This window comes from Crocodylus porosus, unplaced genomic scaffold, assembly GCF_001723895.1.
Source record: "Crocodylus porosus isolate Cpor-Errol unplaced genomic scaffold, CroPor_comp1, whole genome shotgun sequence".
In the NCBI taxonomy this organism is placed as follows: domain Eukaryota; kingdom Metazoa; phylum Chordata; order Crocodylia; family Crocodylidae; genus Crocodylus; species Crocodylus porosus.
The window spans coordinates 36,102,609-36,116,498 of NW_017728917.1; the positions used below are offsets into that span (position 1 = coordinate 36,102,609).

At 49.0% G+C, this 13,890-nt stretch overlaps 1 protein-coding gene across 1 annotated transcript in view; it reads right to left on the reverse strand.

Annotated features, from left to right (window-relative positions):
• TEX264 (testis expressed 264) overlaps positions 1-13,612 on the reverse strand; it is a 126,165-nt gene extending 112,553 nt beyond the window's left edge. Inside the window, exons 1-3 of the mRNA XM_019537091.1 lie at positions 13,543-13,612; positions 12,203-12,303; positions 10,666-10,954 (exon numbers count right to left, since the gene is read on the reverse strand). Coding sequence (XP_019392636.1) covers positions 10,666-10,923 — 258 coding nt within the window. The 5' untranslated portion in view covers positions 10,924-10,954; positions 12,203-12,303; positions 13,543-13,612. The remainder of the gene's footprint in view (positions 1-10,665; positions 10,955-12,202; positions 12,304-13,542) is intronic.
• Between the last annotated feature and the right edge of the window lie 278 nt (positions 13,613-13,890).

Here is a 13,890-nt window from a genome sequence, read left to right on the forward strand (position 1 = left end):
GTGACGACCAAGTTACCCATGTCGTCCTGCAAGGGCCCCACATTACCCGGGACCTTCTTTTTACCCCCTACGTATTTAAAAAAAGACTTCTTATTGTCCTTAATCTGGGAAGCTAGTCCCAGTTCCATCACTGCCTTTTTGAGCAAGCTTTCACCCCCAGGGTCTCATTCCCTTTGGTCCAGGCCTCCTTGGACCAAAACCCCTGGCTCCTGGAGCATGCCTGTGGCCAAAGCCTGTTTCCTTTCTGTATTATGTACACTTGCTCTATGTATGGTGCAGGCACAGCAGGTGGTATCCTTCCAAACTAGCTTGCTCAAAAAGGCAGTGATGGAACTGGGACTAGCTTCACTTCCACAATACATTATCCTGAAGGATCCCCAAGGGGATCCTTGTAGGGGTGAAAATTACACGGGCCTGAAAAGTCACCTGAGTATTGCAGTAGGAGTCTCATTCATTCCCACTGAGGATGGGAATACCACAAGGCCTCAGTGCAACTAGAAGCAATTCAATGTTGGCTGAGAAGCAGAGAGGGAAAGGGTCTTCAGACTTGCTGGCTCGGCAGGTGAGTAAAGGGGAAATCAGTAAAAAGCTGTAGGAACAAAAGCATCTCCTGTGTGATGTGTACAAAAAGTCTTAAACCCACAGCTCCCAAACCCCTGCGTTCTAAGAACTTGTCTATGGCTCCCCACCCTATTGTCAATAACTGGGCATTTGAAAGGCAACTCCTAACAACCCTACCAGCCATGGATCATCTCCCAGAGATCCTTCTGACTGCTCTTCAGGGCTTTGGAGAAAAGAAGCTGCCTGGAGGTGGCGCCTACCAGGCTGGCAGCCAAATCCCTGCTGAGTTGTGAGGTGGGAAGTGCCAGAGGGGATTGGGTTTGTTATTTTTCCAGGCTGGATGGCAGTGGAATACATCTCCTAGAGAAGCACAAAGCAGCTCATGCAGGAGGGGCTGGTGAGGAAACAAGAATTGCAAGAGATCAGCATTTCCAACTAGTCCATTACAATCAGCCAGGACACTGGGGGAGACCCAGGACCTCACAATACAGCATCACTGGCACTAAATGGCAGGCAGATTGCCAGTTGCTCTCAGCCAGTCTGTTTGTCACTGCTCAGTGCACAGTTTCCATCCTGCTCCACTGCCAGCCCTGCTTGGCCAATCCCTGCTTTGTCAGAGCCAATGGAGAAGGGTAATGCTGCCTCACTACAGGGGTCTATAATGTGGATAAGGAAGAGGAATAAATAGCAGCAACCTTCCCAACCCCTCCCCCACCACACACACACACCCCTCATCTCCCCCCAACCTCAGAATAATTGGATGTTCCTGCTAAAAATAATCAGCAGTTGAAAAGTTAAAAACAAATGCTAAATTGCCCTTGTTACTCTCCAGAGAAAACACTCCCTGGAAATGGATCATGGATGATGGCTGCTAACATTTTTGACCAAATACCTAAGCACCTGTCCAAAGGCCAGGCCAATTTGCACACAAGATCTAGTCTTTCAGGGCAGCCTTTCACCAAGTAAGTCCAGCAGCTTGGGAACAGTGCTCCTGCTCAGGGGAGCAGGATGGGGATCCACCCAGTGATAGATCTTCTCATTACTACTTTGAATGGCTGCCATTAGTCCCTTCCACTATGGGTGCCCTTGGGCACAGCTCTGCAGCTCTATTGCATTTAGACCCTTCTGTTCCTGCCGGACTTTGGTCCTTATAGTTACTGCTCCCATGTCTGTCTGCAGCATTGGCACTATCCTGGGGTATGATCAGATTGGGATGCACACAGCTGTAATGCTGGGAACACATGCCAAGTTTTCAAATGCAAATATCCAAGCTGGACTCCAAAGTTGCACTTAAACTTTTTTAAATGGGTCTGACAGTTGAGTATGCTGAGTACCATACCAAACTGGAAACAGGAGCTGCTAGGGACAAAGAGGTCTTGAAGATCAGGACTCCCATGTAGTCACAGCCCTGCCAATTAGATGCCTAATGTTTCTGAAACACAAGCTTGGAATCTGCCCACCACTATGGGACCCATGCTGCCCCTAGCACTGCATTCCAGCCCTGCCCCCTGAAAGGGGCTACTTCTCCCTCAAACTCCTCCATCAACCAGCTGAAAACCCTCCCCCACCCTTGCAAACAGCCTAGGAGTAAACAGCTTGAGCCCAGAAGGGGCTTTTGCGAGTCCTCAGAGGTGCTCTGGTCTCCTCCCAACAGCCCCAGGGGAAGGTACTTGTGTTTAGAAATAACAGCTCCTCAGTGAATAGCACACAGATGGCTATTTCCATTCAGTGATCCCTTGAATCAGTCCAGACAGTGTGCAGTCACTTTTTCCTAGTGCTCACTCAATCTCTCATCACCACAACCCCACACATATACAGAGTGGAAACCATTTCTGGCTCTCTGATCCACTCTCAATCTGACTCAAACCCAAGGTTCAAATTACAGGAGAGCTCAGGGGGAGGGTGTGTGCACATGTGGGGGGGAGGTGAGCCTATAAGAAATGAGAGCCCCTGATTTGAAAATCATAACCTTGGGAGGGGGTCTCTGCTTTTATTAGGACATAGTGATGGGCAGCCCAATTGTTTTTGCAGACCCTTCCCACCCACCCCCCTCCCTCCCCAAGAGTCAAAGTGTAATTTGAACCCTGCTCAAACCACATTATAGTGCACAGGATCATCCTTACTCACAAGTCTGAGCACTTCAGACCCAGATGGCTCTCTGGAGCTGGACTCCTTGCATTGGTGATGTTCAGCATATAGGAACTGAATCCTAGCTCAGCACATCCTATTAAGAGCTAGCTCCTTTCTTCCTTCTCCTGCTTGGAGACAACAAGCAGATGCTTTTCATGTACTACCCAGGCACTGTGGAGAGGAGCTTGTTTTTGTCTGCTGGTGCCATGGGAAGTATTTCCTGTGGGGCATCTCAGCCTGGCTTGTCTTTGCAAGTATGAGGTATCACAGTGCTGGGCTCCAGTCAAAGCACTGCCTTGCACTGTCAGTCCACTTGAAAAATAGCTGGATCTTTTTGGAAGACCGTGTTAGCCAGTAACCGACACAGAGAGCTAAGTGAGGATTTCTGGGTTCTAGTCCTGCTGCACTGCCACTGATGCACTGCATGAAGTCATGTCACCCCCTTGTGCCTCAGCTGCCCCAGCAGTAAAATGGAGATAGCACTACCCATTTTGCAGAGGAGCTGGGAGTCATTGCTCATTTCCAATTCAAGAGTGCATCAAAGTTCTTGGATGAATGAGTCTGGAGAAGTGCAAAATATTTTTTTTATTAGCAATAATAGTGCACAGCATAGAAGCATAGAAAATTAGGGTTGTAAGGGACCTCAGGAGATCAAGTCTAAAGCCCTGCTCAAAGCAGGACCATCCTCAACTAGATCATCCCAGCCAAGGCTTTGTGTAGCTGGGTCTTAAAAACCTCCAAGGGTGGAGAGTCCACAACCTCTCTGAGTAACCTGTTCCAGTGTTTTACTACCTCCCTAGTGAGAAAATTCTGTCATCTGTCACAGCAGGGACCCAATGGTAACTGGGGCATTGCAGCAGCACTATGCTACAAATAATTCCTCACCCAGCCCCTGCTGAAATTAATGGGAGCTGTGAAGCTCAGCAACTCTTTGAATCATGTGCTTGATCCTGGTGCCCAGGTCCAATGGACAGCTCTGGAGTCCGAAATCCTCTGCTCACGGAGCAGGTACAGCACACATGCATAGCTGAGCTGGGGCCAGCCTAAAGCTGGATGACAAAGATGTTGTGGAGGGGTGTCATCATCACTAGGCTTGCTAACCTCCAGGGGCCAGCTAAGCCCTGACTTTACTTAGCCTGTCAGCACCAGATACACATGTGGCTTGAGGATGGGACTTAGCAAGGGGTTCATCTCAATCCTCAAAGATGTACCTGGGGATTCCCTTGTCACTGTAATGAGCTCTCTATGGGCTCTGAGCTAAGTCTGCCTCCAAACTCTTTGTACTGTACACATCTTCCCTTGGTACCCAAGTCCCCTTTTTAACAGAGGTCTCCTTTGCCATTTGTCTCAAGAGGGCACAACAGCAGAAAATACTCAGACATGTCTAAAGCTAAGCAGAGCCCAGAGCTGTTACACATTTCACTGAACAACTGCAGAGACAATACTCAGGCACTCTGAAATGCAGCCACTTCTGGGCTGCTACGGGATAGTTTTTTAATAGCACACAGCAACACCAGGCAGTGGTTTATCCAATCCTCTTTCTCTAATCAGAGGTGGAATTTAGGGAGGTGGAATGTACTGACCACAGAGATCCAGCACGCATAAGGGATCAGCAGTACCACTGTGAATGCCATGTGGAGCACAGCACCTCCAGCAGGTCAGTGGCATTAACATGTGTCCTAGTACTCTGAGAAGACCCCTCCAGCCCCAATCTCACCCTGCTAGGCAACAAAAAACAAACAAAAAAATCACCATATGCAGGAATATGGTCCCACTGTGACCAGCCAGACACAAGAGAGACCTTCAGTGCCCCTTCATGCCATCTCCCACACAATGTCTGTCACTGGGTACCTCCCTCCTGCCCCATAATCTGAAGGATCAAAATCTGCTTGGCACTGCAGCAAGCCTTCCTCCCATCAGCAGCCCTGGCAGGACTGAAGCCAATGCCACTCACATGCCAAGCGCTGTGAAAAAAGGGCAGCACAGAGGGCTGAAGCCCGCAGCCTGTGCCTTCTCAGGGAGCCTCCTGCCACCTCCATGAAGCAGGTTAACTCCCAGAGAACCAGAGAGGAGCCATGCATTGTCCAGAGGCAGAGTTGCATCTATCCCACAGACTCTGCATGGGCACTCATGTTGGTCCTCAGACATCGCTTCAGCTCTCTGTGCAGGGCACTTGTGCTGACCCACCCTGTGGAAAGGCCTTCAGACTCTGAGGGAGCACTAACGTGGCTGCTGCTCTGTGCCTGCACTGGCTTGCAAAGCTGCCGTCCTTCTTGTAATTCAGTCCATACACAATGAACCCAGGCTGCATCTCAAAGGGCACAGAGGTTTCTAGCAGGTCCAACCCCCCAGGTCTCTAGGGAGCTCCCAAATTGGATGTTTATCTTGCTGGGATCCTATGACCCCAGCTGACATCCTGCACTTTGGGCAGGGGACTGGACTCGATGATCTTCGGAGGTACCTTACAGTCCTAATGTTTATGAAATTTATGAAGCCCTGAAACAAGCCCCCGGAGCCACTCGCTGATGCTGACAGAGCTGCTGTTGCTGAGCCTGGCTGAGCTCAGATCCACTTTTCTTTGTGGTTTAATCCATGCAGAGAAACCTTTTACACTGTCCCCCATTCAGCATGGCTGAGTCAGAGCATGGAGGAGGGAGGGAGTTATTCAGAGGGCCGTGTTTGGCTCAGGAGGGGGTGCTGGTCTTGCTCATAAGCAGAAGTACCCTGAGGTCCCCAACCAGCAGGGGCAGTCGAGGAGCAGGCAAGTCCAGCTCCAATTCATCTTTGACTTACAGCCAAACTAGAAATCAGAAAGTAACTCCTGCCCAGCCCACCCCCAACCAGCAAGATGGCTAGAGAGCTAAGCACCTCTGCCCCTGGTCTCCAGCCATCCTTCAGGTAGCAGAAGAAGCAAGTCTCATTCTGATCCACAGCCTCACACCCTCTTGGACTGCTTGGCCAATCAAACTTCTCTAGGCTAGGGGTGTCAAACATATGACCCACAGGCTAGATATGGCCTGTAGAGCCCTATGATCTGATGGAAGCCACCCTCTACATGCCATGGGTGGAGCTGGTCTGGCACAGGGACTGGAGCTGACACCGCATGCAGAACAAGAGGTGGGTCAGGAACACACACTGCATGCAGCACAGGGGGCCAACACAGGGCACACACTGCAGGCAGCACCCTGCTGAACTGGCCCTGTGCGCTGGTTCCAGTGTGCACAGATGGCCTGAGACCCGAATCAAACTACCCCAGAAACAGCTTGAGGGCCAATGCAGCAGGGCACTGCATACAGCACACACCCTGCGCTGGCCCTGTGTTGCATGCAGAGCAAACCCTGGAGCACAGCCAGTGTGTGCAGCACACCGTGTGGGGCTGGACTGGCCATGTACCCTGCACACAGCACCAGGGGCCAGGCACAGGCCCTAGGTGCTGGCTCTAGTGCATAGTCCTGATCTAGCCAGCAGACCAGCCCAGTGACCCTTATCTAACCCTGGCTCCAATTGTAAGGGAGCAGTTTCAAATATGCCCAAGTGTTTTGAAAGCCCACATCCCATGAGAATCCCAGCCACTGCACATCAGAAGCAACTAGCTGCAAGACAGGCTCCGATTCCCCCAGCCTAGAATAAAATGCAGCCTCTGCCCACCTTGTGGTAGTGCCCTCATTCAATCTCCAACCTGACACAAAGGCTCTGGGGTGCACTCAGGTTTGGTAACCTCTTTGAGGTCCCTGCTCTGGGCTGCACTCAGATTGCTCCTTCCTCTCAGTCTCCTTATAGTCAAGAGAAAGACCCTGCAACTTGGCTCTCCCAAGAATTCCCCAATCATAAATGTTTTCTGCAGGATGTTGGTGCTTTACCATGTCCACCAGCTAGCTACTACACAGAAGCAGTAAGAGGGAGAGGGAAAGGATGATCTGGCAGCAGTGGGAAGTTTGTGGTTAAAGCACTGGCTGAGGTTGTTGCCTTTGAATGTAAAAGGATGCCTCAGTCAAAAGGTGTTTGAGAAGCCCAAACATACCATCTGGTAGATTCTTACTGGCACTGGGGAAAAGGGATCCTGATTCTCAGGTGCCCCCAGCAGCAGGGGGAACAGAGGGATTTATTCTTTCCATGTCCAGACAAGGAGTCTCTGGGTGAGAAAAACATGCTCAGGGGACTCTTGGACCAATATCACCTCTGTGTTGAATGCATGGCACCTAAGAGCCTGGAAAAACCATGGCCCCCCAGGCTGGGCTGGGCTGCAAACAGGGCTAAACCAGACAAGCACACACTAGAAGTAGGGCCCCACCCCCACTCTGCCATCTCTCCTCCCCCGTAGTAAAGAACCCGTTTGACTGTGTGAAACTACAGGGAGTTTGTGTAGATGGGTGCAGAGCTGCCCTGCAAAATGAATCCTCTCACAAGTGCCTGGAAGCCCTTTTCTGGTGAGCTCCAGCTAAACAACAAGCTTCTTATAAAGCCCAGTGACATTTGCTGCCTCGTCAACCTCGATCGATGCTAGGAGTATATGGTGTTCTAATAAACAAGGCCAGCACCCTCCCTCCAGGGGCAAGACACTAGGCTTGCTTTAACCCCCAGTATCTCCCTCTCAGAACCTGTAGCTCAGCCAGCATCTGGGATCTTCCCAGCAGTGGTGCATAAGGGGCTTAAGTCACCAGCTCTTTCCAAAGTCCAGAATGATTTTCTCCCAATGCAGCAAGGACATGGTCCTCGAGGTAAACAGCACAATGACCATGGGAAATATTCCCTCTCTTCCCTGCCTGCTCTGGTTAATTCCCCAGATGGCACTTGATACCGTGGGAGCTGGTGCTGAACCAATACCTCAACATCAGGGATGGGGTTCACTTTTTGGGAGCCCTGCTCAAGGGCTCAGCCTGGGGCTCCTCCTCTTTACTGAACAGCTATGCATGCTACTAGAAGCCACAGCATCGATGTTTGCTAGTCAGTTCATGACTGATCAATGCTACAAGGGGCTCTGGCCAGCTCCAACTCCGGACAACTGCAGTTTGCGCTGCCCTAAACACTGCCCCCCACTGCACGGTGCTTCAGGTGTCTGGCTACCGAAGGATCCATGTCACTCTTTTTAGACCTAGCTTTTCATGGACACTGCAGCCCTTATGATACTTTTCAAGGGGGTTTTAGCCTTCAGTTCTGAACACGTCTGTAGGTAGTAACATAGTTTCATAGTTGGAAGGGTCGGAAGGGACCTGAGCAGATCATCATGTCCAACCCCCTGCCATGGCAGGAAAGAGCACTGGGGTCAAATGACCCTGACCAGGTCTTCATCCAGCCTCCTTTTGAAGAACCCCCACAGTAGGAGCCAACACCACTTCTCTTGGGAAGTTGGTTCTGGATCCTAGCCGCCCTGATAGAGAAGTAGTACTTCTTGATATCTAGCCTGAATCTACTCTCTGCTAGCTATAGAACATGCTATATTCTTCTATACTTACTGTCCTTAACTGCTGGGCATTGTTAAATGCTGCCACATTCCACTCCAGAGATGGTTAAAGTTTTGTCCCATACACTGTATATCTTCACTAAAAGAAATGAAATGGAATCCCAAGGTTTCCCCACATCTGATGTCAGGAGGAAAGAAGGCAGGCAGAATCATAACAAACAGTAATAGGAGCTTCTGAAATATCCTGAGAAAGTTGGGGTTTCTTAGGAGTTCAGGACACTTCTTTGCTGCTCACTAGCCAAGAATTGAAAACTGATCCAGAGCCTGAGTGCCTTGAAGAGCTGTTTGGCACTGGGATGCTAAGAACACACATTTTGCTGTTTAAGAAGGGACAGTCCTGGTGGAGGAACCTTCCATGGGGCATTTCCACAAGAGGAGTTTCATTGGTGAGTCCTTGAGTGTACGCCCATGGCCTTTACAGCAGAGATTCAACAGTACAGCTGCTCCTCTGACAGAGTTTACCACAACGTAAGAACTCTCTAGTTTTGGATATTACAATGCACTGATATCAGAATAGGCAATGTCAACAATTCTGTCTTGCAATCTTATGGCCTCAACTACATAACAAAGTTGAAGAAGCAGAGGGCTGCCAGCTGAAGGAAAAAGGGTGAAAGGACAGGCTGGATGTCTGAACTCAACTATATGGCCAACTCTGGCCTTGTACTGAAGTTCTGATTTTATCATTCAAGGCATAATTTTTCCATGTACCTCAAGAGGCACTGCCAGTAAGTGCTGAGGAGACTTCAGGGCACAAGACTCCAAGCCCAGGAGATCAAGAAGTAGAGAGGATCCACACGTGGCATGATTAGTACCCATTTGATAGTAAAAGGCCAGCCCACTACAGTTTCCAGGAGTACTAACACTTTGTCAAGTACATACATCATAGCATCCAGCAGTCAATCTTTCTGATGCCCTGCAAGACCCTACATACCATCCTCCTATCCAAACCCAATGCCTGCCCACTCCTATATCCCATTTGTATTCTCTCCCCTCTTCATTTGGTTCAAACATGCTACTGAAACAGCTAGAGAGTACCTCCCAAGTGCCCTTTCTGTAGGGCGCAGCTGGCATAAAAGATTTACATCAGCTACTTTCCCTGCTTTCAGCTCCCCATTAGGGGTATATGTCAGGGTAGGCAAGTGACGGGAGGGATCAGAACTAGACTGCAATGCGCAATGGCTATTCTCTACTACCCATGACCCACAGGGGCGAAGGCAGGACAAGGAAACACACAGGTGGCTTCAGGGCACCAAAAGGACTCTCTGCTGAGTAAGGCCAGAAGTACAAGGTCAATCAGTATGCTGTAGCATTTTCTTGCCTTCCTCCGTCTTCCAGTTGTTGTGGTCTGAGAGGTCACTGGTCACAGTGGGAGGTGAAACACTGTACACTGAAGTGCAATGTTTAAGTTGAACAGGAGCTGACATGTTGAGCCAGCTGAGTGGGACTTCAGAGTCTTCTAAAGGTGCCATATGTCAACAATAAAACAGAGGCAAGTATCAGACTGCCAAGGGGCATTCCTAAACAAGGGTCAGTTGCCCAATTCCTGCAGGGAGCAGTGAAGCCAAGCAATAGCAATCAGCCAAAATCCTGTGTCCCTAGCCCTGACTCGCCAGCAAACACATCCATACACAGAGCTGCTGGCAGGCCCTCCCCTGCATTCCTCGTAGGTCACACTGGGTACTGTTGAATCTGTTGGGAGACAGTCTGTCTGTCCTGGACAAATGGCCACATGTTGTTATCAAGAGTCCCTGATTTAACAAATCAGTCAATCATTCTTAACCCCCTGGAAAATAAGATGCAGGTTAGTTTGCTCCTTGTAGCTATCTGGACTATGCCCATCTCAATCTAACATGCTAAATTTGTGCCCGTTGGACAATGACCTGTCTCCCGAGTTCTCATTCTGAAGCCCAGGAGTCAGAAGTAACTATTTTATTATACTGGGAAACCTATGACAGGCTCAGAGAGGCAGTCACTAGCTGGTATGACAATAAGAAAGTGATTGTAGAATAAAAAAGAATGAGTGAAATAAGAGGAGTATTAAAGAATCACGAGAAAGATAGGGAGAGAAGGTCAGAAGGGATATGAGCACAAAAGAGCTGGGAGGAAGAGCTGATTTGCTATGAACCAAAGAAGTCCAGGAGGAAAAGCAGCACTTCCATCTAAAGTGTCATCTGACATCTAATGCTTTGCTTTTCTGGTTGCAGACCATCTGGGGAATTACAGAGATAGACTGCCCAGCCAATGTATTCAGGAGGTCACAGGTTTACTGCCCTTCCTCATCCTTCACTGAAGTCCTTCTCACAAATTTGGTTTCTTCTCCCCATATTGCAGCACTGAGACCAGGCCCTAAATATTACAGTGCTCACTCTCTAATCAGCCCTAGGTCTGGTCAACTGGAGCATATTGAGGATTTCCAACTGTTCTGACAGCCTTAATGCCCACATTTCAGAGATCTGCCCCAGCCACACACCCAACTCCCAAGTATGGCTTACAGGCTCCCAGCTGGTTCTTACCGTGATAGGATTGTCATAGTAGACAGAGATGGAGCAGAGCTTCGGAGAGACGCTGCAGCTCTCTGTAAACAGCTGTCCACTCTCGCCATAGGGTCCCACTCGGAACTTGTATGCTAAAGTGATGCTGCGGATGGGCGGGGTGCCAGCACTAACGACTACTTCCGTGAAGAGTCCCGAGTAGACCATGAAGCCAAAGACAGTCAGCAACAGCAACAGCACAAGAACTGCAATCAGTCCAAGGACCACCCAGTCTGCCATGGTGCCTGGCGCCTCAAACCCCCCTTTCAAACTGATGGCAGGGGAGGAGAAAGGAAAGACAGGAGAGAAGTCAAGGTACATTTCAGCAAAGCTACTATTTGGCAATAAGTGCCCCATATTTCCCATTCTCTCTTTCCAGACAGCTGGTGAGTGGGTGAAACAACAGCTAAGACCATCTTAGAAATTAGCAACATATCCCTTTACCTCTTTCAGCTTGTGTATTTTTACGCAAATTGTGACACTTCGATGCCTCTTGAGAATGTGGGGGGTACCTGGTCAGGGGATTGAGAGGCACTGCCCAATGTCTCCCAGTAACTAGCAGACAATTGGCACAGCTGCCCATTTCCCAAGAGGCTACTACCAGGCAAGACTGAAAACAAGTCAGGCTAGATACCAAGGTCACTAGAAGAACTGTTATGGTGCAGCACACTGGGCTGCAGATTAAGTACTTCAGTGAAAAATAGTATTTGTTTTTCCACATTGCTTCCTGGCATCTCTGTCTAGAACGTCCTTTTGTCAAAAATCTGCAGGATGCTGGCCCACTTCGTACAGAGCCACATTATGATCAATCTTGCTCTAAACTGTGCCTTCCAACACAGTTGGAACTGGTCAGCCAGAAGCAGCTGAAGGCATAATTAAGTAGTTCTTATCCTGATACTATAATGGGGCCTTCACAAGAAAGAACCAATTTATTTCTCCTCCTAAGTTACTAACCTCACCTTTCATTTTAAAATATAGAAGGAGCTTTTCATATCCTAACCAGCGTTCCACCGTTTACCCTGGTTGTTTGTGAATTTCTTTTCACTGCCCAGACAATGAAACCAACCTGGTAAATGTCACTTACTGGTTTTCCCACAGGATGTTGCTGTATTTAACATTTCAATGCAATATAGCAAAGCAAGAAACACTTTAGGCTTGTTTTCCCCATCAAGAATATTTATAGTCATGTGGGATTTGGCGAAATCCTTCTGGGGTTTTTTAACATAACCTACATTTGGGAATATGTTGCTCTGAAGAGTCTCTCTTCCAAGAAAGCAAGTTTGTACAGCAGAGTTAAAGAAACTGAACCACTGTGGCTGGTGTTTGTTTAGCCTGAAGGAAAATAAAAGCCACATCCTGGTAGAGACCTCAAAGGGCCTCAGTTCTTCCTGCTACTCTCCAAGCCAAGCAAGGATCAGGACCAGCTGCTGTAAAGGCAGTCAAATCCATCTCTACTCTAACTCTACCTACTCAAGGGAGTTGGAGCTAGTTGCATCCCTGCTGCTTATGCCCTACTCACCTGGAAGTCAGAGGTACAGTCTAGCAATAGCTCATGGTCTCTGCTGCAGACTTTTGATCCACTTCTCAAGGGCAGGAGAGATGCCCTTTAGTAACTTCAGCCTGAAAAACAGCAACAACAAAACAGTTGAGAAATAAAAAAGCAACATGAGCTGTTGTAGAGATGTTTCTGTTGCTTTCTGTGTTGCGGAGGAATCCAGGTTAATTCTCTCTGCCACCTTCAGATGAATTGTACATTGCTGCAGTCTGGGTTTGTGCAGCCACAACAAAATGGGTTGAAGAACTACTTCCAGAAAGCGATCTCATGCAAAGCAGCTAACCTCTGCACACAGGTTTTGAGAGGGATTGAGGAATAAAGACTAAAAGAGATTTCTTTCTAATGTTTAAGATAACTTTTCTATCATGAAATATTTTAAGTTGGCACAACTTGAACCATACAGGGAAGCACTCTGCAGACTTTCCCCCAAGCAGCTCAGTCCTGCTACGTGCCTCTGCCTACTTCACTGTTGCCAGCTCTTTAGACATATCCCAAACCCGACTTACAACACCGGTCCTGGGACATCACACAGTACTGTGAAACACCCCAAGCTTATTGTGAAGCAGAATATTTTCAAAAGTAGCTATCTCCAAGGAGTATAGAGTATTCCAATGCTTGGAAATCCCTTACTTCTGTCTTAAATGGACACATACTATTTCATCTCACTTAGTGATTTTTATAAGTCCTTTGAAACATACTAATCGGCACTCAGCCTGACAATGTGAAATGTTACAGATCACAAGGGATGGAAAACTCCCTTTCCCTAGTCTCATCCATGTCTTTAATTTTTAAGTGGTCTTTCAGTGGATTTAACTGAGCAGCAGTGTAAAGAATAATTTGTTGTTTGCTCTCATCACCGAGAAAAGGAACTCACTTTTGCCTCTTTGGATTCCAACTTGATAGGTAGCTAGCAATAGCTACTGGAGATGTCGAGGCACAGTTAGGGCACAATATTCTCTTGCAAGAAGCAGACCTTGGCTATAGCCAAATTCTGCTTGCAATTACACCTGCAGCAAATCTGCAGTAACTCCACTGGAAGCATTACTTAATCCGGATGTAAGGGAGCACAGAATTGGGCCCTGTTTGCTTATTTTGAAAGCTTACTGGAAAGGAATTTTAGCAATAAGGTCATGCAGATGATATCACACCTACCCCCTGCAGGAAAGAAAGGAAAGGAGAAGGCTTTGGTACCACAGAGGAACCGAAAAGGACAGGGCTACAATCAACACCGTGTACCAAAGCAGCAAGAGGCGAGACCATCAAGTAACACCTTCGTGCACTGAGCATCGCTGATTTAAACCTACAGAAAGCGCGCTCCGCGATCAAGGCGCATTCAATCATCGCGACTCGCGCTCACAGCTGCCTGCCTCCCGCCGGCCTGTTGTTTTCCGCCGTGTTCTGCTTCCTGGTTCAAGCGCGCCCGCCGGCCGCTGAGGTCACAGTGCCGGCGGCCACCAGCGCCCCCTCCCCCCCTTAAAGAGCCACGGATGCTTCCCGGAAAGCTGTGACACGCGCGGGCCCGGCCCGGCCCGGGGCACCGCGCTCATTCCCAGAGACCGGGGCAGCTCGCCTGCCCCCGACTCGCAGTCCCGGGTGGGGCCCCCGCGAGCGGCCGGGGATTAAGTCTCCCGGCGAGGGTGCCGCTGACAGAC